This window comes from Uloborus diversus, chromosome 2 (assembly GCF_026930045.1).
Source record: "Uloborus diversus isolate 005 chromosome 2, Udiv.v.3.1, whole genome shotgun sequence".
NCBI classification, from domain to species: Eukaryota; Metazoa; Arthropoda; class Arachnida; order Araneae; family Uloboridae; genus Uloborus; species Uloborus diversus.
The window spans coordinates 198372280-198388628 of record NC_072732.1 but is presented as its reverse complement, the minus strand read 5'-3'; the positions used below and the strand labels follow the sequence as shown (position 1 = coordinate 198388628).

At 32.8% G+C, this 16349-nt stretch overlaps 1 protein-coding gene across 1 annotated transcript in view; it reads right to left on the bottom strand.

Annotated features, from left to right (window-relative positions):
- Positions 1–1453: 1453 nt before the first annotated feature.
- LOC129217611 (RNA-binding protein MEX3B-like) overlaps positions 1454–16349 on the bottom strand; it is a 28540-nt gene continuing 13644 nt past the window's right edge. Inside the window, exon 2 of the mRNA XM_054851940.1 lies at positions 1454–2778. Coding sequence (XP_054707915.1) covers positions 1454–2778 — 1325 coding nt within the window. The remainder of the gene's footprint in view (positions 2779–16349) is intronic.

Here is a 16349-nt window from a genome sequence, read left to right as displayed (position 1 = left end):
TAAAATCTTATAAAAATAACTGCAGGGATATACACTGATGTAAACTAACTGAATACCGCCTGAGAAGCCTTATCCTAGACTATGACCAATGCTTTCCAATGGAAGAGCATACATGTAGTGGCAATAAAAATATGAGCTTTTCAAAGGACAAATCATGGTTTTTATAAATTCAACAGGAAAAAACGAATTACGAAAGTTTCGGATGCTAGTGATCACTTTCTCATTTTAAACGATTTTATAGTTAGAAATATAATACACATCTTTGCCACAGGGATTTTAAATATATTAAAATATACAATACATATATAACATCATAACATGTAAAATATAATTTCATAAATATTTTAACCTCGATGATATAGAGCATTAAATTAAGTCTTTATTTAATAGAATTCTTTGTTTGAAATGTACTTTTAACACAAAAACAATACGAAAACATTTAACAATATAATATTCATTGATAATTCAAGTTAGTGAAAGATTTGGTCATAATCACAACACACAGCATTTTAAAGCACCTATAAATACATATCATGTCTTTCTAATAAAAACATTTTATTACTTCAGACTTTATAAAATCTTATACTGAATTATAAGAGATCATATATTTATATATACATAAGCAAAACAAAAACAAAAATAAAGAAAGCAATAACAAAATATAAATTAATTCCAAGCTCTTTGTGCACATAAAAGGAAGACTAAAAAATAAATACAATATTAATTAGATTAAATTTATCTGAAATACATTTATTTTTTATAATTTTGAAATAAAACCAAATATTAAGAAGATGTACTTAAACAACTAAAATTAAATCTATAAATTTATTTCATAAATTTGAAAACAGAAAAACATGAAAAATAGGAATACAAGAATGACACTAATAGAAGAGCTAAGCAATGATATAAGAGAAAACACAATATATTTAAATGTCTATAATATATATTTATTTATTCATATATATATATTTATTTATGTATATATAGATGTTTCTAAAAACAATTTCAAAGACTAAACACATCCATAGTCATAGAACAAAGTGTGCGATAATGTAATCAAACTATGTAAAATCTGTACACAATTTGTCGAATCGACTCGATAGTACATATATGACCAGCTACCTTTCTTAAGCCTCCTACATACAAACTTTACGTGAAAGAATAAAATATTTATATTTTAATACTATTTTTCACATAGATTGAGTGAGCAAGGTTCTACATGTTTTAAGTAGTTTATTTTCCAGCCGCTTGTATACGAAAGAAGCAAAAGAGATATCGGTGGGCAAGGATGGAAAAAGTAAAGGGAAAATGAGAGTCGAGTGCTATCAGATCCTCCGGAGTACACATGTTTTATTACATCTAATTTGTACGTTGCACAGATCTTGTTATTCTAGAGACCAGCCCACGATTATAGCAGACTATTCCCCCACCCACGACTGCACGAGCTCGGGAATTAGGAGTAGATACGAATGGCTTGGAGAGCTTGCTGGCGGCAGATAGGACACTCTGGCTCCGCCTTCTCGCAAATGCGATTGGCACATTCCATGCAGAACATGTTGTGACCACATGGCACCAGGGCGGCAACCACTTCGCTCTCGAAGCACACTGCACAGTCTCTTTTTGGTTTCCTGATGGTGGAGGATTCTGTCGGGCTTGTGTCCGCAATGGTTGATGTGCCACTGCAAGTTGTGACTGTAAAACAATTGGCAATGGTTGAGACCGTGCTCACGGCGGTTATTGGTGGAAAGTTGGCGAGAGAGTCTACTAGGGGATCGCTGCGGATTCGCCGCGCAGGGGGGTGTTCCAGAAGCAAGGGATCCGAGATCCCAGAATCAGCACTGCCCAGGCTGTTGCTTCTCCTGGGCACTGCCGAGGGTGCCGTGGAAGTCGTAGTCGTGCCGAAAAGAGGAGAGACCGTGCTTCTGACTGGGCCAAAATCGGACCAAACGTTGTTGGTGGGAGGAAAGACTGCCTGTTCAAAGGTGGGAGAGTCGCCCAATCCTTCGTCAACATCATACAGTCCGAAGCCATTAGAAAAACCATTTTGAAAACTAGGAGGACAATATAAGTCAGTCATTTTCGGAGATCCGGTGTCTGATGGAATAGCGTGAGAAGGGAAAGTAAATATGTCCTGTGCCCGAGAAGTTAAAATATTATTGCTGTCTCGCGATACCGAAGTATTTGAATTGCTATAATCAGATTTGTATAGAGAGTTAACATAGTTGGAAGTTGACACTGTTGCGGTAGTGAAAACCCTTTCGATACCATTCACGTGAAAGTCATCGTCTTCAGATGTTGAATTGCTGCCGGTACTACCATTGGCCGAAGAAGAGTCCGGTAATCCTCCAGTTCTCATGGCGATGTGTGCTTCAATTTCTTTTCGTGCTGTTTCTACGTTGTCAGGAAGCCCGGTCACTTCGAAAACGGGTTCTTTCTCGCGACTTGGAGTCACAATGTACGTATTAGTTTGCTGCTGAATTCGTTTTATAGTGGCCCCTTTGGGGCCAACAACAAGACCTACAACCCTGTAAGGTACTCTTACTTGAATGGTCGTCTGACCTGGAATGCTTGAATTTGGACCTGGTGCTAAAGATCCATTCATATTATTTTTTCTTTGGGCCCTAATCTGACTAAAATGTTCAGCTGCTGATAAGATTTCCCTTTTGGCTGCACCAACATCTTCTTTTCTTCCGGTGACCACGAAGACTGGTTCTTCGCCTCGGACAGGAGTTTTTATATAGGTATTAGTTTTTGCCCGAAGAGCCTTGATCTTGCAACCTAAGCAAAAATAAAGAAACATTTTAAAATCAAATAATCACACACAAAAAAATATTCCCAAAAATTAATATTTCTTGCCTTAATTTATGCATGAATAGTTTTTTTTTAATTTTTCATTTAACAAAATAAACATTCAAAATTTTTAACGAACTTTAAAAAAAAAAAAAAAAAACGAAGTTTCAAACATTATAAAAATGTTCCACAAAGAATTGACTTAAGTTCATGAAAAAGTTTTTCTTTCATAGGAGAGAAGGGTAAAAATGTATGTGTCCTGCATTTCTGCAGGAGAGTGTACCATGATTTCTTGCATATCTCTCTTCATTTCATTAATATTTGACTGCAGCAAGTCATTGGTTAAATTAACAACTGATTATTGAATAAAATGAACGACAGGTACGCTATGGGCACATAGAGGGAACATAGGGAGGTAAATGTCAAGGTTCACGGCTGCCACTCGCCATGTGACAACCTAAAAAAAGTTTTCAGTCGTTCACGTTGTTCCTACGAAAAAAAATCTTGGGTTTGAGCAGGAATTATGCACAACTCAACAGGGTGGAAGAAAATTAACTGCTTTGGAAGCATAATCCTGAGGATAAACACTGAGGGGGAAGATCGTTTTTTTTTTTTTTATATGAGAAAGGCTATACTTCAACATTTCAGCTGTGGGTGAAACATAGTTGCCGAATTTGGACACTACATACGATACTTAAGTATTTAAGTTTCCAAGTACAAAGCAGAATTTGATGTTTATTTGAATGCCAACTTATAAAACAAATGCAAAAAGTGCTGTTATGTATTTTTATTTACTTATTTATTTTTTTTGATTATTTTCAATAGCACATTTTTTTATCTACGGAAACACTACGACAATGTTATTCTTTGAAGAAAAGTTTTTAAATGAAGCATATTGGTTCATATAAACACTCCATTGTAAGAGTCATTACAAAATTCACAGACACTCGCATTCCAATTTCTAATTCTTTGCTTGCGTGGAAAAGACCGAAAATTCTTTGTCAGGATTTGAATAAAATTATAAGTAAAATAAATGAAACATAAACCGATAAAAAAAAAAGTACAATAAACTTCTTTTTCCTTGACTTTCTGTATTAACATCATTTATTCAAGAGTCAGTCGATGAAAAATTGAAGATGAAAATTTGATATAGCTCCGAATATTATTTCCAAAAAGTTGGGGGAGAAAAAATGCGGAAGTGAAGTAGTCATGTTATTGCGATCGATGCTCAAATATGTGTCAGGAGTTGTTGAAGAGAAAGTAAAACGCATAAGAATCGGGTGAACGCCCGCGCATGCTTGTAGGAGACCAGTCTGACGTTCAAGAACACGTTTTTTGCCGAGGCAACCGGTGAAGTTCTGAGCTCGTGAAAGTCACATTGCGAAACGCCCACAAGAAGTTGCGATCACATTTGATGACTGGTTGCGATATTTTTCTTCACGATTTCAGCTAATTGGCTTCGCTGAATGGTCCGGTTTGTATGAGAAGTCGATGACTTTGAAAAAAGTTAGTGGTGGAAAATTCTGCGGATCGTTTAATTTTATCGTCGCAGAATGCGACTAGTCGACTTTGAAAACATTTCCGCCGGATATGCGCGCTTAACAAAGATTACGTACTGTGGAGGCGAATACGAATTTGGCAGTGATACCGGTGGAATAAAGTCTGCCTTAAGATCTAATGGTTCGTTTACTGAAGCATAAAAAATAGTAGAGTCAATTTTTAAATAAATATGAAATTATTTGAAGAAAATTATGAAATCAATTCACAAACCAGAAAAGTTATGCCATTAAAATAATAATAACAACATGTTCTTATCGGTTAAATTTTTTCCAAAATGATTTAAATCATAAGTTCATCAACAGCAAAAAAAAAAAAAAAAACAGAGGTCTGTGTTTATGTGTTGATTCACGAGTGGTCCGAAATTAATGTGGTATATCGAACGTGAGCCTCAATAGGCTGTGCTGCGCCAGACAAAATTCGGTTCGTTATTCCCCCTTCCCCCGGTGTGAAACATCTAAAATACTAATAATAAAATAATAATACCCTTTCTAAGCACTTCCATGGGTGGCTGAATTTGCTTACTGAAAGGAAAAAACCAGGAAATTCAGACCCTTCTGGTTTCCAAACGAGCGCGCTACGGTTGGGCCACAAGTCAGGTAAAGCGTGAAAAAATGCGAAAGCTTAAACTACTTTATACTTGGGAAAGATGTATCTGACATTGAAGATCAAATATTTACACCAAGGGGCGGATCCAGGTTCTGGTTTTGAAGGGGGGTCATTTCCGAAAGGAGGCGGGGTCATAAATGTCCTTTGGGGGGGGGGCAGGCAAAAGTAGGGGTCCTGGGGCAGATTTTTTGAAATATAAGTACACAAAGCGCAGTTTTAGGCTACCTTTGGTCGGTTTAAAGGGGAGCACAAGAAATTTAAGTTATAGTATAGTATCATGGGGAAGGGGGGGGGGATGCAACTACGATTATTACATTTAAAGTAATTTAATGAAAGAGAAAGCACTCAGATGTTAAATTTATATTTTGTTGATTTTCAATCTTTCCTAAAATTTTTGACTTGTAATATCAACCTTACTATTGCAATTTTTTTTTTTTTTAATTTGCAGGATTTTCTTTCTGATCATAGTAGTTAATGGTGAATTATAGTACATTAACATTAGGGGTTCTGTAGATTTTTCATTTTCACACAACACGTTACCATCAAATAAATCATTTATAAGGGAAGAAACTAATTATCAATTAATGCAAAATTTCAAATAAACGTAAACCACATTAGTCACGTTTTGCTATTGGAATGATTAATGTTTTATTTATTTTAAATTAATATACTTTCAAAGTAGATAAATTCAGAAAATGGAAATGCATTTAAATTTCACAAAATAAATTTTAAATAATTTAACCAGAAATTTGGTATTCAGCTAAATATGGTATTCGACGCATCCCTACTCTAAACGATTCTTCTTCGTATAATGCCCAATTTTAAAGAAAATTAAAAACCTTAGAAGTGAAAATCAAGTTCTCCTGACGGATTCAAAAAGTACGCATTTCAATCCAATATTCTAATACGTGCTGTAAGCAATATCAAGAAAACTTGAACTTGATGAGAATAAATAAAATCTAATTTCTGCGGACACGACCCGAGATAACGGCTCAGATATTAAGACGATTGACCAAAATGCTTATCTTTCATCCATAAAGAGAATTTAAAAAAAAACAATTAAAAAAAAAGCATAGCAGTACGATATAAAATTACTTCGCGCGAAACTTGGGCTTCATTAGCATTTCATAATTATAGTGTCAGCACTTACAAACAAGTGAAGCCTCACGTCCGTGTCAGCAGAATCTGTTTTCACAATTAGGGGATGACTTTCTGCAAGACTAGTTTAACGTATTGAAATAATTTGCTCCAACAGGCAAGGGCGATCCAGCTCCCGGTCTTTACTTTTTTGGTGGGCGAGGTGGGGGCAGAGCGAATAGAAATATTACTCCTAAAAGGCAGATCTGGCAATATTTGGTCGCTTTAGGAGGAGACATAATCACACTCCCCCTATCCTGACAATCCATACTAAGAGTGTTTTACTTTTGAAGCAAGGATTCCACAAGTCACCTGATGATATTTAAGTAAAGTATTGGAATACATCAGGGTTATCTCACTAGCAAGCTTCGCGAGAAACGTGTCAACTATTCGTATAGTAGTTGAATCAGGTGACTTGGGACATTGTACGGTTTCAAATTGTATCAAAGCGCAATTTTCCTTTGAAGTCGAAATGTTACTTTTACACTGTCAAAAACAGAATAAAACTTCTTTTCAAATTTCTCTAAAATGATGTTTTATTAAATTACTACTTGCACCCGTAATAAATAGCTTTAAGTACCATAAAACAAAGTTAAAATTGCACAAACTGCAATAATGATCGCACAAAATCAATAACCCAGAGGCATAACAGGAAAAAACATAAAACATCGTTGGGGGGGGGGGATTCAATTTTGGAGCCAACGCTTCAAGGGGGGCTGATTTTTGCAATTCTGGTGTGTGAATAAAAATAAATCGCTTTATTAATGCAACAATACGAAAGGTAAATCGCAATAGATTGTCGTCTGCGTATATTTTGTGATTTTAGTTGATAAATGATCGGAAAATCTCAATGGTCTAAATAGTTTTTTTTTTTCCTTGCCATCTTCTATTTGTTAACAAATAAACTGTTTGTATTTAATTTAAACAAGGTTTTAAAAATAATTTTCAATTTTCGTTCTTTGCCTTGCGTGTCGCAAGGATTTGCGTGTTTTTTTTTTTTTTTTTTCTTTTTTTCGTGTTGGGAATATTGCTTCCTTGTTTAAACAGGCGTGGGGATTGATATCATTTACCTGATTCTAGGAATTTCTAGAGGTTACAGGGTTTGTCCATTCATTATTACTTTATTAGCGTTGAAATATTATTTACGTTTATGTTCGAAATTTCACCAAGCTTGGCACAATTTGGGAATTTCTCACCAAATTTGGCGCTTAAAATTAGTCGCCAAAAATGATGCTAACTTGACCATAGCTCTTAAATTTCTAGCCAATCCCATATGCATAATGTTAAATAGTGCATAGCACGCAAAGTCAACATACAGGTAGAATTTCAAAAACTGCGGTAGTTTTTAAGCGAAAATTAATGAGATAAGCGCCAAATTTAGCCAGGCTACAACAGATTAGGCATATATAAACATAAAAAGAATTACTATTTAGAAAGTTTAATACTACGTTGTATCCAAGAATTCATAATATGGATATAGAAGAAAGTTTCGTGATAGCCATAAGATAACATACAGTGGCTCCCAAAAGTGTTCGTACACCTTGAAATTTTGTAGTAAAACCAAAATAACGCAAAACTGAATTCGAATATGAAGTCCAATTTTTTTCTCACCATTCCTATGCCATTCCGAATAAAACCCAATAGTTTTTTTCAAAATATTGCCAGATTTTATTTTTGAAATTTGTCAAAAAACGAAGATACAGAGAAAAGATACACTACAAAAGTCATCGTACACTGAAATATTTTCGAATAAATTCATAATTAAAATTATCATATGTGGTTTTTTTATTATTTTTGCATTGTAATGATGCTATAAAGTCATTTGCCTTTAATTTTTTTGTGTATTTATTCCCTAATATTCTGCTTATTATTTTTAAATGGCAGGTATGAGTAGAAAACAACAAACACGACTCGAAATTTGATTCCCCCCCCCCCCCACAGTAGCCGTAAATTGGTTTAAAATGTCTGTAAATTGCTTAATTTATACCATTCTTTAGTGAAGTGCTTGAAAAAATGCTTTTAAGACAAGAATTGGATCGCAAACAAGGTAAGAAAAGGTCAACTGGCAAAGTTAACAAAGCGTGATCGGAGGTTTACAGTTAAAAAAAACATGAAAAATACACATTTCAGAACTGAAAAAATTTCTGCAGAATTGAATGAAACATTTTACGTTTAATTTTTACCTAAAATTGTTCGCCAAGGTTTCTGATTAGCTGGATTAAATGGGACCTCTTAACGCAGAAATTTTCTTGTTCGTGCGAAAAAAGTAAGCTTACGCTTTCCGTCGTAAAATCAATGATAAATAAGCTCAAAACGTTTTGGAACAACGTCTAAATAATAGATGACAATAAATTCAACATTTTGGGTTAAATTGTTGTATAATTGTAAATGAAAAAAAAAATGAGGAATTTAAACTTAAGAACTTAGTTGGATCAGTTAATCATGACGGTGAAGGTGTTTTTGTGTGAGGGTGAATCTCAGCATAAGGACTTGGAAATTTGGAATTTTTTGGTGAAATAATGAATTATGCTGTTCATTTAAATATTTTTAAAAACAATTTTAAACTATTAGCCCAAAATTTGGTAATCGGAAACAACTTTGTTTTTTTATCAAGATAACGATAAAAAGCACAAGTTCGCGTTTGGTGCCTCAAATTTTGTCCTTAAGCTTAGAAATATCTCATCAATCGCCAGATTTAAACTTAATGGAACATATTTGGAGATATCTGGTGGCTAGCTTACGAAAATACACCATTGAAACGAAAAGCGAACTAGAAACAGTAAGACTCGTAGTTCGACTGAAAACTTACTCAGAAATTACACAAAAAAAGAAAGAAAAAACAATGAAATATATTCACAGACGTTTAAAAGCAGTTGTTGTTACTGCATGATATTCTACTAAATAATAACTTAGTAAAAAGTTAGATTATTTACTAACTTTTTGACATTTTTTTCAAAGTGTACGAAGACTTTTGTGAGATAAAATTTCCGGCACTTTTTGTTTTTTGATTTTTTAAAAGTTAAGTTTTAATGTTTTATTAAAAATTTTCATGTAGTTTTGTTAAAAATAGATCATAGATCTTATAATAAAATACCTATTCCGAAATATTAATTATAACCAATGGATAAGGGCCTATTTCATTGAAAGTCGTAGGTGTACGAACACTTTTGGGAGCCACTGTACATAGTTTTTTTATTGTCTGATAGTTAATTCAAGACTACAGTAAAAGACTGACCGCATTACTACACTAGAAACGTAAGATTCGCGAACTTTCCAATGAAAGTAAGACTAGTTCAGTAGTAGGAAGTAACTAGTCTTGAAAACGAACACTTGAGAAAAATCGAGGTCGCAAAAACGAATGCTTTACAAAATCACAACCGTACAATCGAAATCTGGTCGTGCAAAAATATGAAAATAGCACATTTCGGATTGCAAACATGTTTTATGACATTTCATTTGTTTTCCATCATTTTAGTAAGCTTGTTAAAAAAAAAAAAAAAAAAGAAAAGAAAAGAAAAAAGAAAAGAAAAGAAAAATGATTTTCTTTTAATTTTACTCGCTATTCTCGTTTTTTCTTGTAACAACATAGTAAAAACAGTCGTTTTTATCCTCATTTTGGCTAAAATAGTCTCTTTACTCGCCTCGCTGTTTTGGTTGCTAGTGGTGGACCTGTAATCATTAAATAGGGAGGGATAGGAATACTAATGAAACTAGTTTTAAAGAGTGAAAAGAATCGTGTTTTTTAATTTATTTATTTTTAACAATTACGTGAAGCGATTAAATGAAAGTTGAAAGTGCTAAGAGTTTCAAGGATGGGGGGGGGGACAGTATTTTGGGACTGGATCCATTATCTAACTCAAATTCTTAAACTTTTGATTCGTTTGAACTCGAGAGGTATTTTTAACAGTAATTTAGATTTAGATCCTGAACTGCACTTTTTTCCTTAGCAAAGGAAAGGTTGATCAGTTTTCGTACTGATCAGGGAGAATAATTAGTAAGAAAATTGGAATTGCAAATAAAATATAAATAAAAATAGTGTTGCATTCGTTAATTGGCTGCTTAACATTTGTGCATAAATCGTGGAGGTTACGGGTTATCGTCAGAAAACATTGTTTTTAGAACTAATCCTTGGCGATTTTAGGAGGGAGCTGCACGGTTCTCCGATATATATATCCGATATTTATTTTGAAAATATCATGTTATTCTAATATTTTCTATATTTATTTTTTCAACTACGATATTTTCAATATAAAAATTTGATTTATCATAGTAATATTGTTCATTTGTTGTTAAAAATAAACAAAAAGTTATATGCTATATTTTTATGATGTTTTAATACATCATTAATATAACGAAGTAATATAATACTCCTTTTCATTTTATATTCATAAAATTATTTGCAACAATTTTGATTTATATTGAAAGTTCCTCATTAAGTATTAAACATTGGTCAGGGGGAAAAAGTGTCTTATGACTGTGCACCAACTACTGCATATTTTTTATTTCTGAATAATAAAACTGTGTAAAAGTAGCTAACAGAAGAAAAATTAGTAAAACCGCTGATGCTAAATTAATTCCATTTAAAATTGATAAAAATGTAAAATAAAATATTAGGTTTAATGGGGTCGTTTCCAAAATTTTAAAAATATTTTTTCTGAAAGAAAATGTTTAAAAACATAGGATCTAACCATTTTTTAAATAATTTGTGTAAGTTTAATATTTTAAAAAATTACTTAAATCGTTGCGCTTTTATTGTTTACATTTCTTGCCGATGACATCACAAATGATGAAATGCCCCTCTGTGTTGCCATTCAAAGAGCAAAATATTTAATTCGCATCTTTACTCACGTGTATGGGCAACGATATGGTTGATAGCAAGCGTAGAGCGCAATTTTAATTCGCTTCTTGATTATCTTAACGTGGAAACTCGGTAAAAAATGCGCCAAAAAGAGCATCATTTGTGACGTTATCAAGACCACGCCTTGTCTGCAAAATCGGACATTTAAAAAAATAATTAAAAAATAACTGTTAGGAAAATGAAAAAATTTTCCGAGTCCATGGTTTTTTTTTTTTTTTTTTTTGCTTATTCTATCAATTTCAGTGACTAAAAGTATAGTACTTTTGACTGAAGGAAACAACCACATTATTTAAAAAAAAAAAATTTGAATCGACATACAGTAGTAATAATATAAAAAAATAAAGAGTGATTTGAGGATGCATTTACTATTTTGAAGACTTTAGTTTGTTTGTGTTGATTGAAAACATCGGATATATATCAAAATATCCGATATATATATCAAAATATCGGATATTTTAAAAAATATCATGTTATTTTCGAACCCTGGGAGGGAGGGAAGGAGTAGGGGGGGGGAGACTCGAAGTTTATTTTTAATTGAAGTCAAAAAGACCATCTTCGACACATCAATGAGGGTTCTGAAACTTTGCCCTATTTTCGATATTGGACGCAAAAACCGAAAAGCGCAATTTTAGACGATGCTGAATGATGTCACGGAAAGAGGGGTTCGAGGTTTTTCCCCGGAAATTTTTTGGCATAGGAAGTTTTAAATACGCAATTAGGCCATCTTTGCTGATGTTAAGAGAAGGTATGAGGCGTACAGAGCTTCAAACCAAATGTTATTTTAGATGTTTTTAGTGAATTTAAGAGAGGAGAGATTCCTTTCCCACGTGACTATTTCGAAATTGATGTCTTGAAAACGTATTTGAAGGTCATCTTTTAGTAACTTAAGAATCGAAGTTACAAAAACGTGATTTCAGACGATCTTTCACAATTGCAGGTTTGAAGTTCTTCCTCCGGAAATATTTCGAAATTCGAGTTTTTAAAAAAAGCCATCTACATCTTTGGCAGCGTTAAGGAGGAGACGGAAGGGGGCCCTAGCAAGAGAAGGGGTTCAGGAATTGTTCCTCGGTCATTTTTCGATACGTTAGTTGCAAAAAAGCAATTTTTAGACGATCCTTGATTATGTTAGAGAAAGGGTTCGGGAGCTCTCAAAAGAAAAAATTCGGAATGGAAGTCGCAAAAACGCAAGGTTCATCTTCCCCTTTGATGACGTTAGGCGAACGTATGAGGATCAGAACTCTTACCCGGAAGTGTTTCGATATTGAAGTTCCAGAAAAGCAATTTTAGACGATTTTTTGTATTAGAGAGAGTAGGGGTTATGTGGTCTTCCCCCGGCTTTCCCATCAATGTTTCGAAATAGGGGGCTTAAAAATGCAATTGTTGCTCATCTTTGGCAGCGTTAAGAGAGGAAAGGGGGGTTTGAGAAATTTTTCCAAATTTCAAGTCCTAAAAACGCAAAATTTTAGAAAATCTTTGGTGAGATTGGGAGGAAGAGGACAGGGGGATCATCCCTGAAACATATTTATCTTTGTGTATAAGAATGATTGACGATTTATTGTGATGTTAGGGAGAGGAGAGGCCTTCTCCCGGAAAATGTTTAACTTTTGCGGTGGGGAACATATCGCCACCATCCCCCTCCCGTGGATCGATCCATGAAAGGGGAGGGAGGGGGTTAAATTTTCATGAAGCAGATACAAATTTTGCAGTTACTTAATTCACTCAAATATAACATCTGAAACATTATCTATTGTTTAAAAACAATGCAATTACATTAATCACTGTAATCAAAGTTTAATAATGGTAAATTATGGTGCAAGAACATTAGGCCATTAAGGGGTCTACAAGATTCTCTATAACATAAAAGTTATCATGATTATCAGTTATGAAATCATGCATCAGAAAAGAAACTAATTACCGTATTACCCCGCATTATTCGGCATGCCGGAAAAAATCACGGTTAGGGAAAAAAAAATACTATAAAAAACATATGTTCAGCTTAAAAATTAATATAAATTCTGTACATGTCTTATTAATATTAATAAACAGCTTAAGTTTGTAAAAATATTTACTACCAATGTCATTTCTTATTTTAACAAGAAAAATATTGTTTATTAACGAATAATTTTATAAAAATTAAATTAAAACTAAGTAAGCAAACATTTAAACAGTAAGTAACCAATGCTAAAGAATTTACCATAGACATTCAATAAATAAAAATTAAACTTGCCTCTCTAAAAGGAACCTAAAATAATTTATTTTAAAAAAACTATTAACAAATCGCAATAACGATGATTGCTTCTGAATTGATTACTTTATTTTCATATAACTAAATCCATAATTAATGACCTACCATACAAGCACATATCATATGCAATATGCTTTTTTTTTTTTGAAAAAAAGGTTACTTTCGAGATTTATTTATTTTTTTAACTTACAGTGGTTTGCTTTTTGATTGGAACTGAATGGGGAAATTTACTTTTGTTTCGATGCAAAATAAACCTCGAATTATCCGGCATGCCGGAAAATTCGAATTTCCCGGCATGCTGGTCAACCTCGCTTTTTTTCGGCATGCTGGATAATGTGGGGTAATACGGTAGCAATGAATGCCAAACTTCTGATAAACAAAAACTAAATTTGTCACTTACCAGTTTTATTTGCCTTGGGGCCATTTTACAGTATTTTGTCCAAATGTAGAGTCTGCAACATGACCCTTTTTTTGCCATAACTATTTAAGTTATCTTTTGATTAGCACATTGTTTTATTTTGAGTTTATATGTAGGTAGGATTTTTGGCTAATCAAACAGTAATTTAGTTATGGTAAAAAAAGTGTCGCATTGTGGACTTTACATTTGGACAAAATACTGTGAAATGGCCCCTTTGAATTGATTTAATTTTTTATTAGTTTTATATTTTGAGGAAGATAAATTTAGGATTTAAAATGGAACAGCATTTAAATTTCACATAAATCACACAGGCAAAACAGTTGAGCTATTTTAAATTTTCATAAAATTAAAATACAGTTTTAAAAAAAACTAACCAGACATTGAGAATTGAACTGAATATTCGGTTAGAAAATTAGTCGAATATTCAATATTCGGTCAAATATGGTATTGGTGCATTTCTATTTTTCACATACAGTGGCGCCTAAAAGTGTTCGTACCCTTTGAAATTTTTTAGTAAAATCGAAATAACGCAAAACTGAATTATAATATGAAGTCCAATTTTTTTTCACATCATTCCTATGTCATTCTAAATAAAACCCTGTAGTTTTTTCAAAATATTGACGGATCTTTTCTTTGAAATGGGTCAAAAAATGAAGAGACAGAAATAATATGCCACAAAAGTCTTCATGAAATATTTTCGATTAAATTCATGGTTAAAATTTATCATATGTCATTTTTTTTTATTATTTTTGCATTGTGTTGACCCTTAAAAGTCATTTGGCTTTAATTTTTTGTTTATTTATTCCTTAATATTGTGCTTATTACTTTAAAATGGCTGGTATTCATAAAAAACCACAAACATCATTCTAAATTTGAATTTTTTCCTCACAGTATTGGTAAATTGGTTTGAAATGTCTCTAAATTAGCTAATTTATTCCATTCTATAGTAAAGTACTTGATAAAATGCTTTAAAGAAAAGAATCGGACCGAAAACAAGGTAAGAAAAGGTCAACACGCAAAGTTGACAAAGCATGATTGGAGATTTACAGTTAAAGAATTTGCGAAAAATACACATTTAAGTGCTGTAAAAGTTCCTGCAGAGTTAAAAATTTTTACATTTAATTTTCACCTAAAATTGTTCGCCAAGTTCTCTGATTAGCTGGATTAAATGGAACCTCCATCCGCAAAAATTTTCTTGGTCAAACGAAAAACAGAAAGCTTACGCCTATCGTCGCAAAATCAATGATAAATAAGTTCAAAACGTTTTGGTTTACGTCTTACTTACAAATAGAAATGAATTCAACATTTTTGGTTAAATTGTTGTATTATTGTAAATAGAAGAAAAAATTAGGAACTTAATCTAAAGAACTTGGTTGGAGCAGTTAATCAGGACGGTGAAGGTGTTCTTGTGTGAGGGTGCATATCAGCACCAGGACTTGGTAGTTAGGAATTTTTTGATGAAATAATGAGTCATGCTCTTCATTTAAATATTTTAAAAACAAATTTTAAACTCTTAGCCGAAAATTTGCTTATCTGAAACAACGTTGTCTTTTTATCAAGATAACGATAAGAAGCACACGGTTTTCAGCGTTTGCGTCTAGTGCCTCAAAAAGTGTCCTAAAGTTTAGAAAAAATACCCCTTCAATCTCTAGATTTGAACTTAATGTACCATATTTAGAGATATCTGGAGGCTAGATTACGAAAATACGGCTTTGGAACGAAAATAGAGCTAGAAACAGTAAGACTCGAAGTGTGGTTGAACACTTGATCAGAAATTACGCAAAAAAAAAGAAAGAAAAAAGAATGAAATCTATTCCCAGACCTTTAAAAGGTGTTGTCGATACTGCATGATATTCTACTAAATAATAACTTAATAATAAGTTAGATTATTCAATAATATATAGACATTTTTTAAAGTGTACAAAGACTTTTGTGAGATAAAATTTCTGGCACTTTTTGGTTTTTGATTTTTAAAAGATTAAGTTTTAATATTAAAAAAAAAAAATATATATATATAATTTTGTTGAAAACCGATCATAGATCTGGTAATTAAATACCTATTCTGAAATATTAATTCCACCCAATGGATAAAGGCCTATTTCATTGAAAGTCGTAGGTGTACGAACATTTTTGGGAGCCACTGTACAGTCACACTTTTTTAAGTAATTAAATTATTTTGAATAGCTGCCAGGTCAAGAAAGTTTGTGTATTTACAATATTATAAAGGCCATTTTTGCTTCGCAGCCAAGGTTCTCTAACCTGTCATCTATTTTCTATCATAACTTCTCGATGAATATATTTTTTTAATCCACACTTAGAGGAATACTAAATCTACTAATAAATTCATACTATAGTTTATGCAAAGAACAATTGGTTCATATAAATACTAAATTGCACTGAACTACAGGCATTTAATAAGCTACATGTGTACAATGGTTAAGGGGCACGGTTGGGTTTTTGGATTGTCCGAAACTGGTTTAGGATAGGACAAGTGGTTTTTACCGTCCAAAACTGTCCGAAAGTGTCTTTAACTGTCCAAAAGTATGCTAAAGCCAGGGTTCAAAAATATGATACTTTCAAAAATATCCGATATTTTGATATACAGTGGCTCCCAACTATGTTCATACACCTACGACTTCCAATGAAATAGGACCCTATCCATTGGTTAGAGTTAATGCTTTGGAATAGGTATTTAATTATAAGATCTATAATCAATTTTTAACAAAACTAGATGA